This window comes from Ambystoma mexicanum, chromosome 4q (assembly GCF_040938575.1).
Source record: "Ambystoma mexicanum isolate Mex_15411 chromosome 4q, UKY_AmexF1_1, whole genome shotgun sequence".
Taxonomy (NCBI): domain Eukaryota; kingdom Metazoa; phylum Chordata; class Amphibia; order Caudata; family Ambystomatidae; genus Ambystoma; species Ambystoma mexicanum.
In genome coordinates, this window is record NC_090928.1 from 725,972,199 (window position 1) to 725,996,967 (window position 24,769).

Sequence of the window (24,769 nt, forward strand, 5' to 3'; positions counted from 1 at the left end):
AATGATAGAGCGCCACATAAGCTGAAGGATACAGGTTAGAGACAGGAGAATGATCATCCACTTTCGACTGTTAACCGAACAGTGAACCCATTCTGATTTTCCTGAGAATTACCATGAATTAATCTGTCCTTATATACTGGTGGGAATTGAGGAGGGTATTGAGTATCCTGCACAAGGGGTGAGAGGGGTCTACTGAGAGTGCCCGGCACATGGTGAGGGGGAGAGCCTAAATAAGAAGTTAAATGGCGAAATCATCAGCCAAACAAAAAGGGATGCAGTCAAGCAACATTAAAAGTCTAATGCAAGCGCAGGATAGCACAAAGAGACACCTACAAGGTGCGTTGGTGCAGGTACACTCCCCGCACTCTCAGGCACTTATTGAGGATGATCTGCAGACCATGCTAGCAGACATTAAAAGGAAAGTGAAAGATAATGCAACCACATCGGCCAAGTCAATGGCTGGATAAGCATGTGTGAGTGGCTGAGAGCAGGCTGGAAGAAGTGGAATCAACCTTTTGTGAACAGGCACACAAGCATGCATACTTACCGAGAGAGTAAAGGGGCTTGAATGCCAGATGGAATTTGTGCTAACCAGGAAGGAGGGTGCAGAAAATAGGATGAAGAGCAGTAACATACGAATATGGGGTGTTCCGAATCAGATTTCAGATAAGGAGCCAAAGGAGTATGTTACAGCTCTGTTCCGCCATGTCCTAGAGGGGGCTGAAGAAGTGAACATTGTCTTAGATCGGACGCATCAAGTCTTCTCTAGATGGCAGCAAAAGAACTGCCTTCTCCCTGATGTTCTAACACGCGTTCACTCTTGCCAGCTAAAAGAACATATTATGAGAAAAGCCAGGAACAATGAGAAGATTCAATTTCGTGAGACCTCCATTTTCAATTTCCAGGACCTAGCCCAGGCGACACTCCAGAAAAGGAAAAGTCTTTGACTGGTCACAGGCTGGCTATGGGAGAAAGGCGTGAGATATAGATGAGTGAACCCGTGTAGGTTGATATTTGAATTAAGGAAAATCGGATAATGTTGTGAAGGAAGAAAAGATTTTGGACTTAATTGACTTTTCAAGCCCTAACCCGGATGCAGAGGCATTGTCCAGAAGAAAAGAGGTATCGAGGTGGAGACGAGTGCTGGGATGGGGTCGTGTCAAGAGAGGACAAGCGGAACGAGGAGTGCATAATGATGAGCAGCCGCAAGTTGGGACTTGATGTCTGGGAAGGGCATTTTTGATAGAATGGGTGGCTGTGGGGTCTCTATGGAAGAGGGGAGAAGTATGATGGGTTGGTTTGGAGCTCTCTTGCTGGTTTGTGGGTTATGAAGCGCAGGGTTCGAAACTGAGGGGAGCTGGGAGCTATTTAGCTCCTGCTTCAAGCATAGTAGAGCCTAGTTTGCTTGAAACCTACAGCTACCAGGAACTACCTTTGGCTCCGAGGGCCAACTGGTGCCTTCCAAACATGTAAATGTGACATTAACTGAGTATTTGAGAATGTTAATAAAGAAGAATTAGAACACATCTAGTACACATGTAAACACAATGGTTCATAGAAAATGGAAAAAAAAGTTAAAGGAGCATATCTGATGGCTCCTGGTTTCCCTGCGGTAGCTCCTGCCTACACAGTGATGGCCGACACTCATGAGCTGGTTTTAGCTCCTACTCATCGAATCTCAATTTTGCGTTAAAGAAAATGTTCATAGTAAGGACTATTGAGGGGAGAGGATACTGCTTGGTTGTTTAGGTGGGGTCTTGACCAAGAAGTGGGGGGAACGAAGGGCCTAGGGTGCACGGATACTACCCCAAATTGTGTATACAAAGTTTGATGGTGAATAGATTTTTTGTTTGTTTCAGGTCGACATAAGGGTTTGAATATTCATAGCGAGTCGGTTGACTTTAAGCATAAGGCATAGAAAGAATGCAAGTTAACATTTTTAGTCCATCATTTTGTGTCCCTGTAGGTTCGGGATCTTCATTCCCCCGCCAAAAAAGGCAGTTGATTATATGCAGATTGAGGAAAATGAATAGGACTATAGCGTTCCTGCAGGAAACGCACCTGCTGGAACAAGATGAGACTAGACTGAGAAATAAGGAATTCCCAGTACAATATTTTGCTTTTGGGGAGGGGCAGAAATGGGGCGGGGGGGATCTGGATAGGTAAGGGGATATACTTTGCACGTAAAAATGTATATAGGGATCCGGAAGGCAGAGTGTTAATTGTTAAAGGGTGGTTGGAAGGGCAAATGTTTTCACTGGTAGCAGTTTATGCCCCAAACGAACAACAAGATCAATTTGTGTTTACATTGTTGGAGAGGCTGGGTTGGCTCTATGAGGGCCAGGTGGAGATGGAGAAGTTTTAACTGTGTAATGGACCCCAGAGCTGACAAAACGCTGCCCCCTATGGCGGCAGACTAACGGAATAGAAATGCTTTGGTGAGATTGTTTAGGGAATTGCGACTGATCGAGTCCTGGCATTTCTCGAGTCCTGGCATTTCTTCCAGGAGGAAGAAATGGCAAACACTTTTTTTTCTGCAGTCCATAGGGGGTTTCACAAAAGAATGTACAATAGATAAGAAATCAGACTTGACAGGAAGCAGTAAGCTTCTTACAATGAGGTGAGTTTGAGGGACATTCTGACCAGGTTGTGGAGGGGAATAAATGGAACAGTCACCAGGGACAATACATAAGTGGACATACATCGATTAAGGACATCCAACATTGGAAATGTTTAAGTGCAGGTAGGCGGTATGGTCAGCTGTGCTCGGGACTTGACCATGATGGGTCAAGTTCTAGAATGGAGGCAGAGGAAGGGAGCGACAGAGGCAGGTTAGAGGCGAGGGAAAGTGTTAGCTAGCAGGCAGATGAGAGGTAGGTTAAGAGGGTAACTCAGACGCGAGGAGGGAGTCTTTTGGTTTGGTTTTGAACAAATCCGTGTGGACTGTTTCTCTGATGTCCAGGAGAAGAGAATTCCATGCAAGTTGAGCAAGAGGAGAGAAAGAGCGGAAGCGAGAGGAAGACAAGGAGAGCGAGGAGCCACAAGGGTAGTTTAGGAGGTTAAGCAGAGATTATGAGAAGGGTTATAGACTTGGATAAATACAGTTGTGCCTTACCGTGGATAGGTTTGTGAACCAGGAGAAGAAATTGAAATCTGTCTCTGTTTTGCATCATCAGCCATCCAGCCTGGTAAAGGTACGAGGAAGTAGGTGTGAAGTGAGTGAGAGTCCTAGTAGCAAATGTAATGAGCTTGTCGAGAGGACAGTAAGCATAGTTGGGGAGACCAAACAGGATGCTGGCACAGTAGTCCAGTTTAGAGAAGACGAGAGTGGTTAAGAGATGCTTGGCGGTGTTGAAAGGAAGGAAGTGCCTGATTTTCCTAATATTTAGGAGGTTGAGGCGAGCTGCTGTTCCAGTTTTGGAGATGAAAGTAGAGAAGGTGTGAGAAGGGTCATAGATGACTGAGGTTTCCGGCTGAAGAAGAGAAGTGGAGAGTGTCAGGTGGTAACTGGATAGGCAGAGCAAGAGATGAGAGAGCACTTTTGGCAGGAAAGAGGAGTACCTCTATTGTTTTGGTAGAGTTTAACATCAGAGAGGGTGAAGCCATCCAATATTTAAAGGCAGCGAAACAGTTGGACATTTTGATAGAGAGATCAGAAGAGAGTTCAGGAAAAGAGAAGATGATTTAGGTGTCGTCCGTGAAGAGTTGGTACGAGAACCCAAAGGAAGAGATTAGTGCCCCAAGAGCAGAAGTGTAGAGTGTAAAGAGGAGCGGACCCAAGGCAGAGCCTTGTGGAACTCCAAAAGTTAGAGGAGGAGGTGGTATTGGAGACAGAATTGGTGAGGTGCAAGGTAGGATTCAATCCAGGCAAGGGCTTGATCACAAATCCCAAGACAAAAGAGTATTAAAGTGATCAGAGTGATCAACAGTATCAAAGGCAGCAGAAAGGGCAAGGATAATTAGTATAGAGGATAGGTTTGAGTGCTTAGCAGGGGCAATGAAGTTTGACACATTCACAAGAGCAGTTTCAGTGGAGTGACGGGAGCGGAAACCTGCTTGTAGGGCGTCTCAAAGATTGTGGATGTCTAAGAAATTGTTAAGACGGTTGAACACAACATTTTTACACACTTTCGAGTAGTGCGGGAGGAGAGAAACAGGGCAAATGTTAGCCGGTAGGTTTGGGTCACCCCCTTGCTTTTTTAGCAGAGGGATGACCGTGGCTGTTTTGAAAACAGGGGGAAAGCAAGCGTAGTCGAAGGACAGGTTGAAGAGTTCAACGAGATGAGAGGCCACTCTAAGAGCAATAGGCTTGACTAGCTGAGGACAAAGAGGGTCTGATGAGGCACAAGAGGGGTTAGTCTTCATCAAAAGAGATAGCACTTTGTCAGTATTAGTGTGACTAAAGTGCGCGATAGAGGCAGAAGATGATGGTAGAGTAGGCAGAGTGCAAAATATAGGAGGAGGGAGTGTGAGGAAGGTCAGACGAGATTCTCTAATTTTGGAAATGTTTGCAGTGAAGTATTCAGCCAAGACATTAGCTGTGATAGTGGAGTTGATTGCCATAACCTAATGCATCTGAGTGAACAGATTGTGAGTGGAATTACCAACAGGTGACTTATACTAACTGCAGAATTGTAGATATCTATTCAAATGCAAGAGGAGATTCCTGCAAATATTCATCATGCCTAATATGACATTATCATTGTGAAACAACACAATATATCATGGGTACCTTTGATCTCGTTACCATGGGTGAATAGAAATATAGTAATACATGAGATATATAACCTGTAACATACGACCCGGGTGCACTGGCGGAACACAGAGACATCACTCTGTGTTCCACCCTTAATGCACTTGTGGTCGCGTAACCTTTATTTAAACAAGGGCCAACTTCTTGTTGGGAGTGATACAATTCCCCTTAACCATAGTCTGCCCCCTTACGGAGAGAATCCTATCTAGAATCATGGCGCGACCTATGGTTGCCCATTAACAGACAGTGACCCCTTGGAGCCACTGGACAAACTAATTACAGTGCAGCGATCACCATACCCAATAGTAACAGAGATTTGAACTATACAGTTACCATGGTTACGTATGTACAATCTACTTGCTCACACCAAGATGGCGGGTGCCATAAAAAGACACGCGCATCCGCGAGGTCGCCTTAGCAACGAGGATACATTCTCGATGGCGGCTGCTACAGACTCCCCGTGAGACGAGCAAAACTGACTATAAAGGTCAACGAAGCAGCGAAAATATATTTTTGAAAGACAACTTCATGGTACTAGAGTTTCACACAGGTGACCCACAGAAATATAAGACATATAGACGTCACTGTATTGTACGAGCGGCATTTACTTGATAATTCCCACAGTAAACACAGTCACAGAAGTGACGGCGTATAGCGCCCTCGAGACTTTGACTTCACCTTGATTTCCGAAAGAGCATATACTTAAGGCATTTCCACACGTTGGTCTGAATTTCGCGTGCTGCATCCGCAGATCAGCTACATTTTATTTTATATTCACAGAACCTTGAATGCCTACTGTGGGTGATTGACAGGACATCCTCCCAAACAAAACTCTTCTTGGGGAGAAAACTCTCGCCCTGGTGGTGAGTATTTTTTGACCCAATTGTCTTTACTAAGTGAGACTAAAGGATTACACTTAACTGATGATATTTGAGTAGTGATACTGGTGTTGGGTGTAATTTGACATCCATCAGTATAAAAACCATTAACTAAGATTACAGTAGATTTAATAAATCAAATGGCGTTATACTAACATAATAAAGCCCATTTCTGTTTTACCTACAGAATGGACACCATTTTTGGAACAGATAACTTGAAGGCCCTGAAGATGAACTTTTGAAGTTCGAAACGTGTTGGCACTAGCTACAGGACATCGTTCCAAGTGTCTTCTGGATTTTTAAAATTAAATTTAAGGACAACTATGCAGTATATACAAATTAGGCACAATTCTACCAAGAACCTTATGGCGATAGTGGGGAATCTATAGAATGTGAACTGTTAGATACAATCCTGTGATTTGCCTAATGCTAGTCTTCGAATTGACTGCTACACACATATAAGAAAAGTTGTACCTGAATTCTATGCTTATTTTGAATTATTGTCATTATTGTTTTGAATCAATGAGTTTCTGTATCACTTAATGAAAAGATTGTTTGATTGAACTATCAAGGACATGCAATTAATGCCCAAATCTCTTGTTTTAATTAAACTTGTACACTATCCAATTTGTAAAATGTATGTTTGTGACTATTGAGATATACAATGTAGGCATTGATAGACATGCTTTAAGTAAGATGAATATGTTTTTTAAAAAAGTGTTAGTATTTAAATATCTCAAACTTCTCTTCATATAACAACAAATGATTATTGGAACTGGTCAAAATACGACCGTACGACGACATATGAGGGTTTAGACCCTACAGGAGTGCAGGAAAGTTTCCCCTTTTTGCAACAAAGGGTTTATCCTTCTAATATTGTTGGTTTTGACCTTCTTATGGCCTAGAGGCTTTATACTTTCCTGCACCTGAAATATACAGGTTCACATGAACCCTAGGAGGTAATATTGAACAAAAGATCAGTTATTATACACACAGATGAACAAGTAGTGCCCCTCAAACCTCCCCTTTCTTGTTCCATAGTGGAGTTGATAGTCATAGACCTAGGAGTGAGTTTATGGTGCCCTGTAGCCTGCAAGGATGGTTGGCGTGAGAGTCAATGAGGGTTAGGTAGAATTCCCTTTTAGCTCTATCAAGAGTGGACTTGAAAGAGTTCAGGGCAGAGAGGTAGAGTTGCAGGTCTTCATGTAAGTGGGTACGCCTCCATTTGCACAGCAGCCGACGCATTTCTGTGCGGAGAGAACGTATGAATGGAGTGACCTATGGTATGGTTGAGGATGCTGAGACTTCGGGGTGAAAGTAAGCAGTGGCAAGTGAGGAGAATGAGTCATTTAGTAGGGATTGGAAGCTGGAGAAGAAAGTGTTGGTGGAAGAGGTATCGGTGTGAAGGAGGAGAGTGAGAACTGTAGGTCGGAGAGAAAGTGGGGAAATGGCAGAAGGTTTCTATTTCCTTTTAGTAATAGCAAGTGGTGAGAAAAGGTCAGAGAGTGGAAAGGAGATGGTGATGGAAACAATTGAGTGATCAGATATGGATGGAGAGACGATAGTATTAGTGGCTGAGAGAGAGGTGAAGATGAATAAGAGATCCAAAGAGTTACCCCCTGTGTGGGTAGGTAGGTTATGGATAGAGTGGAGAGCATGGTCAGTAAGAAAAGACTGAAGTTCAGATTCCTGAGAAGTGGTTGAAGAGGGAAGGTGAAAATTACTTATGAGAATGAGGTGATGTTTAGGTGACAGAGAATCAAAGAGTTCAGTGGGACCAGGAGGGTGATAGATGGAGATTATGTGAACACAGTGTGGCAGAGCCATAATAGAGCTGGTGAATTCAAAAGAGGTAGACGAGGACGTGGCATTGGAGATTTGCGAGGCATTGAGGTGAGAAGAGAGTGGGTGTTGATGCCTCCACCTTTGACAGTCAGTCGTGAATGAAGGATAGTTTGGAGTTGTGTAGGGCTGCCAGAGTAGCAGTGTCAGATTGAGAAGAACAAGTTACTTATCCTGGTAACGTTCTTTCGAATGGATGGTCTTCAACGTATTCCTCATCTTTGACATGTATGTCCAGCTTCGGATGCTTCGGAAAACGTTTTTGGCAGAGGGTGCCTTGCGTCGAGTCGATGTCCCTCAAAGGCCTCCTTTGAGGGTGACATCATCAAATTTTATAAGTAGCACGCATGGCGCCCGTTGGCCTCAGTTGTTTTTCCCCTCCTCGTGTAGCAGAAGTGCCCATAAACATGAGCAGGACAGTACTCAGCCTTGTTGCAACGAAAGCTGTAATAGCATGGGAAATTCAAAGGAGGGGTAGGTTGGGAGGCCGATCAGGAATACTTTGGAGGAACATCCAGTCGAAAGAACACTACCAGGGCGAATTAACTTGTTCTTCGAATGGATTGTGTCCTCCAACGTATTACTCATCTTTGACAGACTCCCAGAGCAGTATCCATGATAGGAGTAGGGTGAAGAATTTAGACATGCAGAATTTTTAAAGGGCAGAGTAAAGAACTGCCTTTCCAAAAGCAACATCCTGAGCATGGGAAGTATTCAGAGAGTAATGCTTAGTAAACGTGTGTATTGATGACCATGTTGCAGCATCACAGATGTTTTTAATAGGGACACCCCTCTGCAGGGCTGTCGAAGTGGCCATGCCTCTGGTGGAATGAGCATGCAAGCCATCAGGAGGGTACTTGCCTGCCAGTCTGTAGCATTCAGAAATAGTGAGGATTATCCACGTAGACAAGGTCTGTTTAGAAACAGCCTGGCCTAGTCTCTGTCCTGTATACCCTACAAAGAGTTGGTTGTCCACTCTCAATTTGGACATTCTGGAACATAAAAGCTTAGTGCTCTCCTAGGGTCCAATCGATGTAGCCTTTCCTCTTCCTTACTAGGATGTGGAGGAGGATAGAAGGCCGGCAGCACAATTTTCTGATTTAAGGGAAAGTCCGAAACAACCTTAGGTAAGAAGGAGGGCGTCCGCCTCAACACAACCCTGTCCTTGTGGAACATAGTAAAGGGTGGCTTGGAAGAAAGTGCTTGCAACTCGCTCACTCTATGTGCAGATGCAAGAGCAACCAATAGTATAGTCTTAAAGGTTAACAACCTCAATGGAAATTAGTGCAAGGGTTCATTCCTCTGATGAGCGCTTAAAAATTTCAAGCGCTGCCAGGTAACCCTTAATGGTTCCAACCTGAAGACCTCTGTGTGCTAATGTAAGCAGAAAGGATAGAACATCCGGCGTTGTACACTGAAAAGGATCAACATTCTTGTCTCTGCACCAGTCGCCAAACTTATTCCGATGGCAACGGTACAGAGACTTTGTTGCTAGCCTTCTGGCCAAAAGCAACACCTCCATCACGTCATCCGGGAGGTCCCAATCCTTGTACCTCAACCTTTCAGAATCCAAGCATGAAGTTTGAGTGTGTTGACCTCTGGATGGAGAACCCCAACCCTCCTCTCGCGAGAGAAGATCCTCTCTTTGCGGAAGACGTATCGGAGGACAAATAGACATGTCCAGAAGGTCCGGGTACCACGTTCTCCTGGCCTCATATCCAGGCCAATGAGGATCATGGGGCTCCCGAACCTCCAAAACCTCTGGATTACTTGAGGAATGATGGGGAATGGAGGAAACTCATACAGTAGTGGGAACTCCCAATCCACCATGAACGTGTCTCCTAGAGTTCCTCTCTGAGGAAATTCTCTTGAACAGTACAGTTCGTACTTCCGGCTGACCCCGGTCGCAAACAGGTCCACTTGAGGGGTTCCCCAAAGGGAAAAGATCTCTTGAAGGACTTCCTGAGCTAGTTCCCACTCATGGGAGACCCTGCCCTGCCTGCTCAGAGCGTCCGCTGCCGTGTTCTCCTCCCCGGCTAGGTGAACTGCTGATAGGGAGATTCCTTCTTGAATAGCCCAATACCAGAGCTGCAGTGCCACTCTGCACAGTGGCAGTGACCCTATGCCTCCTCTCTCTTTGAGGTAGTGCATGGCCACCGTATTGTCCGTCATTATCAGGACATTCTTACCCCGTACATATGGCAGAAAAGCCTTCAGCGCTAGACTGACTGCTCTCAGCTCCAAAAGATTGATGTGTAGTTTGGACTCAGATGGAGACCAACGACCACTGACAGTCAAATCTTTGGCTTGAGCCCCCCCACCCTGCGAGTGAGCCGTCCTTCACTACAGTTATCTCCGGCCATGGTTGCCAAAAGTGTTCTCCCTTCAGAACATTTCCTCGCAGGCCCACCACAGAAGATCGTGTGAGACTCTGATCGGAATCTGAAGGCGGTCCGACATCTGTCCTGAGAACTGGACCATTGCGATCAGAGAGCCCATTGAAGGGATCTCATTCTCATGCGGGCCTCCGGCACCAGGAAATGCAGGATGCCATGAGGCCGAGCAACCTCAAGAATTCGAAGGCCGGAATACTCGGGGCATTCTGGAATTTTGTTACAATCTGTAGAATGTCTTGAGCCCTCACCTTGGGTGGCGAGCACTTTCCCAAGGATGTGTCTAATACAGCCCTGATGTACTGGAGCTGTTGGGAAGGTGTCATATGTGACTTCCTGAAATTAAGCGAGAAGCCCAGTTTGTGAAGAGAGTGGCAGGTAACATTGAGATGATCCAAGGCTTCTTTGGGAGAACGTGCCCTGATCTGCCAATCATCCATGTAGCGGTAGATGTGAATCCCCCCCCCCCCCGAGATGCACTGCCACCACCACCATCAGTTTGGTGAATTCCCTCAGGCGGAGGTCAACCCGAATGGCAGGACTTTAAACTGATAGTGCGAGCCGCCAACGGCGAACCTCAGGTATTTCCTGTGCTTGAGATGGATTGGCACATGAAAATAAGCATCCTGAAGGTCCAATGACACCAACCAATCCTGAAGTTGGAGGGCCTGAAGGATCTGAGAAGAAGTGACCATCTTCAATTTGTCTTTCCTGAGGAACTTGTTCAAGTATCGCATGTCCAAGATGGGTCTCAGTCCCCTGTCCTTTTTGGGAATCAAACAACATGGGGAATACCTACCCTTGTTCCTCTCTGCTACAGGCACTGGTCCTAAAGCGACTTTCTCTAACAGGGTCAAGATTTCCTGCACAAGGAGAGGATCCGGAATCCTCAAAGAGTGTTTCCCCGGTGGATTGGTCTGAGGCTTCTTTATAAAGGGAAGGCAGTAGCCGTGGGCTATTGTTTCCAGAGCCCAAGCATCTGTAGTCTGCCCCCCACTGGACAACTGTGACTCAAGCCCTCAGAGCGGTTTTGAAGCAACTGTTGCAGAGGCCGATATTAAAGAGGCTGCTGCTTGAGCTGACTTGGCATCTCTACCTTGTACACCACGAGGAAACTTTTGTTGGCCTCTGACTGGCCATTCCTCTCGCCCTTCCAAATGAGGAGTAGTAGCAAAAAGATCTACCCCTCCAAGGTTGTCCGCTAGGACGAAAAAGCTGATGTTGCCCAACAGCAACGCCTAAAGACTTGGCGGCTGCCTTAGAGGTCTGCAACCTCTCAAGGCTCTCATCAGCCTTGCTGCCAAAAAGATGAGACCAGTCAAATGGCATGTTGAGAAGTCTAGCCTGCACATCAGGGGAAAAAAACTACTTTCACAACCACGCAAACCTGCATATCACGGTGCTCGTAGCCATGGATCTGCTGATGCTATCTGCAGAATCCAACCCAGACTGGAGGGACTCCCACATGGCTTCCTTGCCGTCCTTAAAAATAGCCAGGAAGCCGTCCCTCTCATCCGCTTCGGGAATATGCTCTGCCGCCATAGAGATGCACTCCCACAGAGTGTACGAAAATTTTACAATCGCACAAGTGGTGTTGGCTGATTTCAACGCCATACTCCCCGCCGAAAATACCTTCCGGGGTCGCTACTGGAGGGGCAGTATTTTCTTTAAGAGACTTGTCAACCACCGGATTCGTTTCCAGGGTCTCTGTTATGCCTTGGAGTCCACGAAGATTATAGTGCCTCCGTCCCCAAGCACCAATCAGAGATGAGTAATACCACTCGCTGATCGGTTATTGGGGCCGCAGGGTAAGGTAGGAACAGGATGCACCGGGTCCCGGATGGCTGAAAGAAAAGGCAGGGGTTACATATACAGATATGGTGGTATCACAATGAACAAAAGGAAATAGAACGTAAATTACACCTACCCCAGGGATGACCGGTGCTAACGTGGGACCTAAGAGTTCCAACGTCGGGAAGAGAGCAGCGGTGCAGGTAGGCAGTCAGCAGATAGTGCCAAGACAAAATCAAAGTCACAATCCTGGGCAAACAAATCCAAAGGGTAATCCAGGTAGAAGTCCAGCAGAGTTCCAAGGGTCAAAACCAGTTCCAGAAGGTTGTAAGCAAGGGGTGGTCCAATTGCAGTCCAGGTACACAAGGCAAAGTCCAAAAATCTGTGAATTCCAACGAAGTTCCAAGAAATGCCGCTAGCCACCACAAAAACAGCTGAGAAGTGCTGGATGTGCGGACTGACGCTGTTTTTATGCGTGTTTCCGGGTCACGTGACTGCTCACCTGGTCACGCGACCACCTTTTCATTTCATTCCGGGTCACGTGACCGCTAATCGGTTCACGTGACCCATGGTTGCGGTGTGTCGGTGTCCCGGGGTGCCCGCGAAGCCTGACGGTGCCCCTACGTTCCAGCAGGCGCCATGGCAGGCCCCAGGACCCGCAAAGATGGAAGCGCCAGGAACGCCAGCATGGGTAGGGCTTCGTCGCGGGCCGAGCAGAGAGGAGCCGTGAAGGCCCGCACCCGGACCGTAGGACAGGTAAGGAGGCAAGGGCTTGGGAGGAGGTGGGGGCTTGGGCGTGCGAGGTGAAGGTTAAACATGGGGTAATGGTGTTACAGGGAAGAGAGGGATATCGTGTCCCACTCCCAAAAGACCCCTCACCCATGTGATCCTCCCGCACTGGTCCACCTGCTGGATGGCCCTTGTCCTGGCCACCTGGATAACAGATCCCCAGGGACTAGTGGGTGAGACACCTTCTGGTTTCTCACACATATGAAGCACAAGGGAGGCATATTGATCCCTCTGCTATTAGCAGCATGTCCAGCAGCATTCTCCTCCTGGAGTGCCGCTGGTCCCATTGGTCTCATTTGTTACAACGAGACAGGAATAGTCTAGCTCATGAAATAAAGAATAACAGACTTCATGGAAGTAAAACATTTTTAATTTTTTTTTTTTTCTAATGTTATGAAATACATATAGTCGTGTAGTTGTGTGTACACATATCCGAGTAGGCTCCAAACATTCGGTATGTCAAACATCTGAAGATACGAGGGGGAAAAGTAAGAATGGCATAAGCTAGAGTGTTAGAAGGCAGAAAAACCCATCTTTATATAGGTTGTGGGGAAGAAAGATGAGGATTAAAACGTAAAGTGGGTTTTGAAATACAGGATTGTCACAGAGGCCCGTTACATATGATAATTGGTTATTTTAATACAATGTAAATAAAATTACACTAGTCAAGGAAAACAAACTCTGAAAAGAAAACTGCAAAAGATGAATCTGAGGCAATTTAGAAGGCAAACAGTAAAAGCTCCTTGCCTAATGAAATGGAGAAACCTGAATGATTTGTCAGGGATTCAAGAAGCTGTTCACATACCTTAAATCGTAGATAAGAAGCCAAGTGAGTTTCAGTGCAACCACCTCCAAACAGGGCTACAGGATGCCGAATTGTTAGCTGAAGAACATGCTGGGCAGTATAACAAGCACGCTGAAAAGAAGAAAAAAAAAAGAGAGTCTAAGCCATTGTACTTAAATGAAGAGAACATGAGGGCATTAAAATGGCAATTGTTACAGATAATTGTAAAACCAGAAACCTATTTTAGTAGTAAAATTAAAATAATGCCAGGAACCAAATAGACAATGTGATGTTACTTATTAACAAGTATTCTTTTTAAAAATTGACATGGGTAACATTTGTCTTACCTGTTAAAGTAACAACAGTCAAAAAGGAAAAGATGCAGCCCTTTCTTATTTTGGCTTCATACACCAACGGAGGTACATACCAAGTACTGGTTTCGGTAAAATATGATGTTTTGATATGATATTTCTAACGCGCCTGTACACAACTGTTTCTAGGCGACACAAGAGAAGGAGGGGGAAACGACGTCGGACAAAACAATTATCTTACTAGGCCTTGTGTCATTCAGATCGCGCAAGAGCAGGGAAGGGGGTAGGGAAGAATAATGAGGGTAGGGGAGGATGGAGAAGTGCAGGACAAAGGAGAAAAACAAGAGTGCAGCCAACGGGTGGCAAGTGCGGGTACTCATAACGGCAGCGAGTGGGTGGCAAATAAGTGCAAGTGAGGGGACTGTAGAGTTATAGATCCAGACCACAAGAGCAGAGAAGCCAAGAGACAGTGCAGGATTGCAGCTGGACAGGCAGGGACCTGGGCCCGAATTCAGAGGGTGACCAGGTAATCAGTGCATGGAACAGGCAGGTGATCAGTAATGGAGAGGAAGAGAGAAGGCAGAAGCAAAGAGAAATGTTTTGAGTTGCTTCCGGAACCAGGGATGGTTCTGATCAAGTTTCAGAGAGGCTGTTCCAGGGGGAAGCCCCAGCCGAAGAAAGATCTGCCCCCAACTCTTTGCTTGGAAAAGCAACTGACCCTCAGAGAGTTCGAGGTGGAAGAGAGGAGAGCTCGAGAAGGAAGATATTTAGGTAGAAAGAGTTGGAGGTAGTGTGGTCCGAGGCCCCAGAAAGCCTTGTGGACAATGCAAAGGGTCTTGAATTTGATCCTTGCCGCCACTGGTAGCCAGTGAAGGGATTTCAGAGCTGGAGAGATACGATCTGTGGACTTTGGGCCAGGGACAGGTTTCGCAGTCGTGTTCTGGATGAGTTGTAGAGGACGGAGCCTGGATGCAGGACGATTTAGAAAGAGGCTGTTGCAGTAGTCCAGCCTACAGAACCACAGCTATGGAGACAGTGAGCTTCTGGAGGAAAGTGAGGAAGGGAAGAATACCTATGAGGTGCTGACTTCTTCGAGACAGAGATGTGAGGAGAAAAGGAGAGTGTGGAGTCGAAGATGACCCAAGGTTCATAGCCTCACAGGTAAGAGAAGGAAGAATGCCCAGTGTGGGTGGCCAGATTGAGAGGAAAGGAGGGAGCTGGTGTTCCGATGAGGAGGATATCAGTCTTACTGGCATTAAGGCAGAGATCATTGGAGGCAGACCACTCCTGAATTGGATGGATAAGCAGTGTACGACAGAAATAATGACTTCCAAAGAGGATGGAGTGGGGGCGTGGGGTGCAGTCAATATGTGGGCAACAGAAGCAGAAGAGCATTCATGAATTGCCAAGAAGGTAGAGTATAAACAGCTAGGATTTATTTTCTGAGCTTTTGGAATCTTAGGTTGTATCTAATTTGAACGGGAGCATGTTTCAGAGACAGCAAGCAATATTTGAGAAGGCCTGCTTCCTTATTTTCTAGATTCTAGCTTTCAGGGTGTGCCACAGCAGAGTTTTGGGTGATGCAGGGGTGACCAGAGGTGGAAAGTGTGCCTCTGAGAATGAAAGGTTTGATTTGTTTGCTTCAATCAGTCTTACATCTAAAGAAAGGGTAAAATCTCCTGTACTGTAGGAAAGAAAATACTAGTGTAAAATAAAAAACATATAGTTTGCTAGTCACTACTGTACTAGAAGTGCATGCCCTCCTTCCTACAGACTACAAGTATTTCCAAACCCAAGATACAGATAATGGAACATTTCTTGAAAGGCATAAGCAAATGGAAGCACTTGCACAGGTGCATGCCTTTATGCAGACTTGCCGAAGTCATGTATTCCTACATGCTTCCTTACCTCAATCCAACTATTTCCATGTATGTCTCAACAACTAAGAGAATGGCTGGCTGACTGGTATGCTTCATCCCACTTTCTCCAGGCTGTTAGCGTACATTTCCCAGCAACTAGATGCTATTTTGGGAGGGATTGTAGCACTCTATTTAATGAAGCCAACATTTTCTTGAGCAATGTCTGGCCAAAAGGAGTATCAGACCTGGATCTGTACTCTTAGGAGTAATGCTTACATACAGCATGCAGCACAGCCCAAGCAGCAACTCTGCAGAGGTATGTACCGTTGGAATGCCACCGACTATGCCTCTGCCCTTACAGAATGTATATAAAAGTCTGCAATGGATCTTCTGAAACAAGCATGCTTCCAGGTTACATGAGACCATACAGCAACAGTTGTGCTCGGTCACCAGAAAACCGAGTCCTTCAAAACACTTGAATTCCTTAGTTTCATAAATGATCCCATCAGACGTCTAATTTATAATGAGTATCTGCCAACTGAGTGGACAGGTTTGAGGAAACAAACATGGCAAAAAGATTTTTCGATTGATGTGAAAATCAGAATTAGTGTTCAGTATAAAGGAATGGTGGGTGCGGATTACATCATTGGTCTTGGGGTGCTGTAAGGAAAGCATGTTATCAAACAGTGAAGACAGACACAAGTGATCACAGTTCAAGGGTGTTTATTGACCTTTAAATCGGTTGGTTGAACGCTTATCTAAATCTATGGATGAGAGCAAGCTATGACCATCAAACAATAATAACGCAGTCCTAGTGGAGTCTGTCAAAATAAAAGGGCATATACTAATAATTCTATTACCAATCTTTACTTCTAAATACAGAATAGTGTGGGATAACAATGTATGCAAAAGAACAGTGTTCAAGAAATAATATATGTTAGGATAGTTGAGCAGTTGGCTTCGCTTCCCCATGTTTTCAGCACGGGGCAAGGCGGCACGTGCAGGCTTCCCACACACTCGCTTCTTGGCCACGAGTTAACAGTTCAACACATAGGCATCAGGGCCTTACGCCAAAGTCTCTCTCGCAATGAGTCTCTTATTACAGGGGGCCTGATAAAACAAACAAAACACAAAAGTTGCTTTCCTTTGTCAGAGTTTTGATATTCACAAGTTCAAGACTGGTCTCTGACCTTTGGGTTCGGACCACGGGTCACCCTCATCCAGGCTCAGACCGCTGTTCTACAATGTTCACAATTCACAATTTGGTCTCCCTCATCTGGGCTTGGACCATGGATCCTCCTCCTCCGGGCTCAGATCCCTTCTCTACAATGTTCACAACTTGGGCTCCCTCATCCGGGCTCGGACAATGGATCTCCTCGTTCGGGCTAAAATCCTCTCTATATTCTAATTGAAGACTTTCAAATGTGCAATTGTTTTTGCTTAAACCGTCGCAGGACCACTTAGATTCCTTTACACAATTCTACTTCCAATCAATCTTCTACTTTCGTTTCTCTCGTTCTGTACCGTACAGAGACCTTCAATTGAACACATTCACGATGCCGGACCACTCCGTCAACGGTATCGTGTCCATCCTTTTAAGTTCAAACTTTCAACAGCAATTTAGCTTTACTTGCATCTTTCATCACACGCGATTAACAATGTTCGTTCATTTTACAAAGTTGCTGCTTGCAACCTTGAGTTCAACACAGACCGGTCTGGCCTCGATCTCCCGAACTCACCGGCTGTGTTGATCTCTGTTGTTTCAATACCCAGAGTCTGCAGCTCCTCCCCGCCTTGGTCAGTTCTGCAGGAGGGCCCTCGATATCTCTGACACACAATGCAGGATTCTTCCGCCTGGTTTCCTGGTTTTACGCTTTCTGCCTTGAAGGTTTCTTGAAAGTAATGGCTTCCTGCCGCAATGGTCAAGGGGGTTTGCTTTCTCACGAACCTCTCGTGCTTTGCCGTCTTTCTCCTCTTGTTTAGCTGCAGACTCGAAACTGCTGTACCTTCGTGTGCTTTGCCTCGCTCAGAGTGTGCTCTCGTGTGACCTTGCCTGACCGGTATCAGGTAATATTATCCCCACCAATAATATTGCCATATATATGGTCGTGGGGTAAGGCCATAGGCGATATGATTAGTGGGGATAATGTATGAGATAAATGGAACGGGGTAGCAGGGGTGTCCCCCGCTCCCTTTAAAAAAATATGGGGGTTGCAGGGGTGTCCCCTGCAGGTTCCATGGGTTAATATCGCCGCATAAATATGGCAAAATTCCTGTATGGTGATATTTTTGTGGGGATATTATCACATGGAACCAACTGACCATGGTATTGGGACATGGTCAGGTACACGGCTTGGGTGCGAGTCTGTTTTCTCCCAGAGCAGGCTGTCAGTGTAAGAGTGTTTGTGCAGTAAAGGGGGGAATTGGTTTCTAAATATCCCATTGGGTAAGATGGGATAAAGGTGTTACAGGGAAGAGAGGGATTCCGCGTCTCGCCATCCGGTGTCCCACTCCCACAAGACTCTTCACCCAGGTGATCCTCCTGCACTGGTCCACCGCCAGGAGCTGGATACAAAAGCAATGGACGTGTCCTGGCCACCTGGATGACAGATCCTGGGAGCTAGTGGGGGAGACACCTTCTGGTTTCTCACAGTGCCCAGCCAAAAGTGCATGGAACTCGCTTACCCACCTTGCCCATTTGATTCCAACCAAAAACAGCCTTCCAAGTGTGAAGTTGAAATTTTAAGTGCTATAAATTCAAAGGGGTTGTGTGCCTCAGCCACCACAAGAACATTCACATAATAAGAAGGGTAAAGTCTTTTTCCAAGAGGGGGTAGTGTCAGTAATACAATTGTTAATGGCAACAGGATTCTGTTAGGAGACACATTCCTTTTACATTTCTTGCACCTGTATTTGATATGTAGGAAACAAATGATAGGACCTATTTCAAGAAGCCTTGCAGTAAGATACTCTTATGTGATGAGCCAACAGACTGCGTATTTGCTAGTGTAGGTGCAAAATGGTACACAAGACTCAAGCCTTCTTCTCCACTGCAAAGAAGTGGTACAAGAATACGAGGCGACTTTAGGTTTGAGGGATTTCTTGAATGGCTCCCACATTCAGGATCATCTGGATCAACACACTCAGCTCCGACGAGAACGCATGGTGGAGAGGAGGGCAGAAGAGGAAAAAAGGGAAGCAGGGGTTACTGTACAACCTGGGGGTACTACCAAAAAGACCAACATGTCTTGTCTTATAGTCTGTTTGTAGAACATTCTAAAAAGCTGTGTGTTCAGCAATAGTTATGGGTTCAAGATAGTGTAGCAATAGATGCTTGTAGCCAGGGAGGAAATATCCCAAGAGGGTGACCAAAATTGTGTGCATAATTTGGTAAAGGGTCTTGAGTGGTGGGGAGTTTCTGTTACGCTCACCTGGTATCCACGGGGATGCCACTCAGCCCTGTTTGGTTGCCGGAACCTTCTCCCAATTTCCGGATGGTGTCTTCGGAGGAGGTCTAGCCTTGTTGCTGTATTAGGCTTGCTCTCTGTCCTGCCTTCTTAGCAGGGGTGTGTAGTCTTCAGTGGGTGTGGGCGACCGAGTTACTTCACTGGCGCGTGCCCTTTCAAGTGTCTTTAAGGTAGGTCTTATTACAGCAGTTTCTGTATAGCGCTGATTGTTCTTGCCTGCCTTTCTTTTGTGATTAATAATGTCCTTTCTTTCTCCCTAGGCGTGCGGGAGATTCGGTGTGGCGTACTTGATGGTTTGAGCACTGCCGGTAAATGATGGCGCGAGATGTGCGCTGTAATGCGGTAAGTAATGCGCTATGCGCTGCGCTGCTTTGTCTTGCCATTGCTAACCTGTTTTTCCTCTCTTCCTTAGAGGTTGTGGTCCTGCTCCAGTGGGTGTGGAACTCCGGAGCGATGCCGGCCGTTAGGTGAAAAGCCAGGTAAGCTTCCTATAATGTTCGTGGCTTAAGCAATGCCAGAGTATGCCTTTTCTAATGTTGTCTTTCTCCTTTTCAGGTCGCTTCGTTCCGGTAGGTGTGCAGTGCCCAGAAGAAGCTGTTCACTGGAGAGCGGATGACAGGATGGAGATCGCAGGTAAGATTCTATTAAAGATGTTCCTTTTGTCTCCTCTGCAGGTTTGTTGCTCTGAAGCTCGCGGGTATCACAGGACACGTTGAGCATCACATTGCAGTCTAAAAGTAACGCAAAGCTTGCTCTGTTGCTTGGGTGTGGTTTAAATAGCCTCCCAACAAAGTAGTCCAGGTAAAGTAGTCCCAGGCCACCACACCCAAAACACTATACCGCATAGCTTAGTTCTTAGGAACCAAGCTATGCGAATGCCTCCATGTTGACTGTAGGCTTAATGAAAAGTAGTCCCCCTTTAAAAATGTTCTCCATAATGAATATGAGGCTGGCACACTGACTCCAAAAGAGCCTCCAAGGCCTTAATGGAGCCCCGAACCCTGACCTTACCTGGCAAGTGGGCTTGCCAGTGGGGGTCTGTGGTAAGGGTCATGACAGTTAACAGACTACTGAAAGGCAAGCTATCTCAGTTGAAAAGCTAAATCTTCAGGTTTTTAAAATGTTCTTTTATGTACAGATTTGTAGACGTTTTGAGGAGAGGCCAATTTGAAAGGGCATATTGTTCCAGATCCCTGGGACGTAACTTGAGAAGGCTTGTGTTTTGGTCTTTTCTATTTCTGCAGATGTGAATTTGAAGTATAGCTATGGCATTTATTGTGCTGTGATTTCTTCCTGAATTGGATGTCCCAGCTTTATATATGATGAAGCATGTCTTGAATGCTATGTGGGCTTAGAGGTGAAACCAACATAGATCTACTACAGTTAGTGCAATTTGATTATATAGTCTTAGCACTTTGATTGACTATTGAATTTTAAGAAAGACTATCAATGGGTGCCAAGGTTGTGTTCTGGATACCAGTCAGGAGTGCTTTGCTGCAGTCTTCGTCCAAGAGGACTAGCACGTTTGGATTGTTTTTCTCAAGTCTGCATTTTATTTTTTGTATCATGGATAATTGGCACCAGGCTCTGCGTGCATTACAAATTGAAGGATAGCTTTTGAAGGATAGGTCTCCATCAATAATTAACCAAAGTCATTCTGAGGTTGTGACTAATGGGGTCCAAAGTCATCTAGTATAGAAAGAAAGGACACGTAGCACCTCCGGCCCCCCTCCACCTGACATGGAGATAGTGTTTTCACAGATCTGACAAGTTGTGTGGAGAAGGTGAAGTTGGTCCCTTGCTTTTTTAAAGAGAATAAGAACCCAGAGGGAAGGGTGAGACACCCAAAGGTGTCTCACCCGCTAGTCCCTGGAGATCTGTCGTCCAGGCGGCCAGGACACGGCCATCGCCATTGGATCCAGTTCCTGGGGGTGGACAAGTGGGGAAGGATCACCTGGGCGAGGGGTCTTCAAGGAGTGGAAGTGAGACACGGAGGGTTGAGACGCGGTATCCCCTTCCTTGTAACACCTTTCCCCATTCCTACTCTATAGGATATTTAGAAGCCCCCGCCCATTTTCCCACACAAACACTTTCTTACAAGATAGCAGACAACGGACTAACACCAGAGCTGTTTCCCTGACATGCCCCAACACACGGGTCAGGCAATTAACTTAAACCAAGCACACCTAACGGCTCTTTATCCTCCCCACAGGGATAAAAGGCGGAGCACAAAAGCACACTTCGAGCAAGGCCGAACGCACAAGGAGACAGCTCCATCAAACCGACAGTTCAAACGGTGGAGAAAGGTGGTAAGACCTGGAAGCACGATGAATGGGGAATTGCCCTCGCTCTTTTCAACTCAAGACCCGAAAAGCCTCTGAAAGGGAAATCATAAGACCAAGATTTACAGCTGGCATGCGGAGCAGCAGATGTCAATGGTACACAGGGCCTCCCGCATAGATAACGCAGGCGGAAAGGCAAGCTGGCTACCGTGGAACTATCCTTGACCCCGGGGATCAAAGTAGCCAACGGGTTCAGCACAGCCGGTGAGTTGGAGGAAGCGGATAGGAAAACTGAACTGTGTTGAGCCCAAGGTTGCAAGTGGCAACATTTTCAACGCAAGAGAAGGAACTTGTGGGTGTGTGTTTGAACTTTAAAGAAAGCCCAGTTGAGGTCCAGGTGCCAAGGTGTCCGGCGCCCATGGGCTCTCATTCAAAAAACTCTGACCTGGACCTGTTTTGTAACTACATTAACCAGAAGGCCCTAGGAAAGGGTGGCATGAGGCATCACGAGTAAGGGTCAAGTCAAATCCCTTGTACAATCGAAAGTCTCTGGCCCTTTGCCAGGAGGAAAGCTAGGGGAAGAAAACCCTGCTTTCCGGTAAGATTGCGAACTGTGGAATAAGGCAATTGTGAACCCGACAGAGATGCCGAAAGAAAGTTAGGAGAAGGAAAACCCTGCTTTATGACGAAAATGAACAAAACATGAACTGTGTTAAAATTACATTAACTGTGTTAAAGAAGGCCGTAGTGAACCCGGCGGAGGGAATCCCATTTTTAGCAAGGAGGATCCGAGTCCGGCGGAGGGAGATCCTAGGGGTGTAGAGAAATTGCCCATGTTACAAGATCACCGAGAGAACTTCTGTTTGTTTGTCATTTTGAATCAGCAGGCCTTCTAAGGTAAGAGACTTTTGAAGGAAAGAGACTTGACCTCTGAAGGTTTTAGATATTGTTCCATTGGAACTGTAAACCTTGTGCTGACAAGGCCCAGGAGTATGCTGTGCTCAGAAGTCCCGCCTTGGCCGTGCTTCAAACGTGGGGAAGGGAGGCCCAGTCAAACCATCCTGACTTTTCATTTCGTGAACACTTCTTTCTTTTCTGATGAACATTACTCCACACTCTTTTTGTAATTTAGCGGTAAGGATTGGCAAGGAACAAGTTACTTACCTGTAACTGTTGTTCTCCAGCATGGGTCTGGCATGGATTCACATGGTCATGAATATTCCCCGTCGTCAGGCTGGGAATCCTCGGTAAAGAAAAACTCAGTATCAGTTTCGTTTCTGATCTGTCTTTCGTAGTAGTAACCAATCACTGATCTCTGCGTCATACTGACCACAGCCAATGACTGCCCTCTACCTAAGCCCCGCCTCTGGCAGCCATCTTCAGATTTGGTAGCACGTGAAGTGGCAGTATGACCAAGTGAAGAGCCGCAGAGGGGTAGGCGGGAGGGTTTGCATGTGAATCCATGCCAGACCCATGCTGCAGAACAACAGTTACAGGTAAGTAACTTGTTCCTTCTCCAGCATGGGGTCTGGCATGGATTCACATGCTCATGAATAAAGAATACATAGCAGTACACACATGCACAACCACGGGAGGTGGCAAAGGCTCAACATTAAGCATTACATCAAACTCAACATTAAGCAATTCTTACCTCCTCACCAGGCTCACCTTAGGCGAACAGATTGCGCAGCACTGCTTGGCCGACCCTGGACTCCTCCCTGGAATCCCGATCGACGCAGTAGAATTTCGTGAAGGTGTGTGTCGACCTCCACGTAGCAGCCCTGCAGATGTCCAGCAAGGGCACACCAGATAGGAACGCCGTGGTAGCTGCGATCGCTTTGGTGGAATGGGCTCTCGGACGGCCAGGCAGCGGTCGGTTTGCCAACAGATGACAGTACATGATACAGCCGGAGAGCCACCTGGAAATGGAAGTCTTCGAGAGAGCCTTCCCCTGATTGACAGGTCCAAAGTTCACAAAGAGTTGTGACGTCTTCCGAAAGCACTTCGTGCGGTCCACGTAGAACTTCAGCGCTCTAGCCACATCCAGCGAGTGCAAAGTCCTTTCAGCCGGCGACAAAGGCGACGGGAAGAAAACAGGCAACACCAAGGGTTCGTTGAGGTGGAATTCCGACGGCACCTTGGGCATGAAGGAGGGGTGCGTCCTGAGCACTACCCTCGTGTCGTGAAAAGTCAAGTACGGGGCCTTGCAGGAAAGGGCCTGGATCTCTCCCACCCGTCGTGCGGAGGTGATGGCCACAAGAAACGCTGTTTTCCACGACAAGAACTTCAGCGGAGCCGAGTGCAGAGGCTCGAACGGAGGTCCCATGAGCTTGGTCAGCACCACGTTGAGCTCCCACGCCGGGGCCGGAGCCTTCACCGGCGGGAACGATCTGAACAGTCCCTTCATGAACTCTTTCACCGGACGATGAGACCACAAAGACGTCCGCCCCGTGGTTCTGGTGTATCGGGAGATCGCAGCAAGATGAATCTTGATGGACGCGTGCGCCAGTCCAGCTTTGGCCAGCGTCAGTAGGTACGGCAGTACTTGGGGAGCCGTAATCCGTAGAGGGTTAATCTTCTGTGCGTGGCACCAGACAGAGAACCTCTTCCATTTGTGTCCGTAGCATTTAAGAGTAGAGGACGCCCTGGCCTTTGCAAGAACCTCTCTGCAGTCGGCCGGTATGTCGTATCCTCCAAACTCTAACGCTGCAGGAGCCAGGCCTGCAAGCTCAGAGACTTCGGGTCGTGATGGAGGATGGTGCCTCCTTCCCTGGAGAGAAGATCCGCGTCCACTGGCAGCTTGATTGACGGGGACGCTGACAAGTCCAGAAGGTCCGGGAACCATATCTGCCTCGGCCACGCAGGTGCGACGAGTATCATCCTGCCCCGTGACCTCTTGAGCTGGTTGATGAGCCGGATCAGCAATGGCAATGGAGGGAACGTGTATAGAAACAGGCCCTCCCAGGGGAACGAGAAAGCATCGCCCATGCTCCTGGGCTGGGGAAACCTGCTGGCGAACCTCCGGCACTTGGAGTTCGTCGCCGTCGCGAACAGATCGATCTGGGGTGTGCCCCACCGTCGGAAGAGGCGGTCCACTAGATCCTGTCGTAGTTCCCACTCGTGGCACGAGCGCAGCTCCCTGCTGAGTGAGTCGGCGATGGTGTTTTTTATCCCTGTCAGATGAAACGGCACCAGAAACATCCCTTGGGCGACGGCCCAATGCCACAGATCCTGCGCCTCCCTGGACAGGGCTGGGGACCTGGTTCCGCCCTGTTTCCTGATGTAGAACATGGTGGTGGTGTTGTCGGTGAAGATCCTCACCACCTTGCCCTTGAGGGACGGAAGAAAGGACCTGAGGGCCCAAAACACTGCACGGAGCTCCAGGACGGTGATATGGAGGGACTTCTCCGTCGGGAGCCAAAGGCCTCTTGCATGCAGATTTTCGGTGTGCGCTCCCCACCCTTCCAGGGAGGCATCCGTGGTCACTGTCTCCTGGTGGCCGGGGGTCTGGAAGTCCATGCCCGCCGCCAGATGCGCGCGGGTGCCCCACCACCGGATCGCTCGTCGGAAACTCTCTTCGAGTGTGATCCTCTCCTCGAAGCTGCCCGTCGTCTGGATCC

At 47.1% G+C, this 24,769-nt stretch overlaps 1 protein-coding gene across 1 annotated transcript in view; it reads right to left on the bottom strand.

The window, feature by feature from the left end:
• MKKS (MKKS centrosomal shuttling protein) overlaps window positions 1–24,769 on the bottom strand; it is a 143,892-nt gene that overhangs the window by 16,180 nt on the left and 102,943 nt on the right. Inside the window, exon 3 of the mRNA XM_069608322.1 lies at window positions 13,252–13,362. Within this exon, the coding sequence (XP_069464423.1) occupies window positions 13,252–13,362 (111 nt within the window). The remainder of the gene's footprint in view (window positions 1–13,251; window positions 13,363–24,769) is intronic.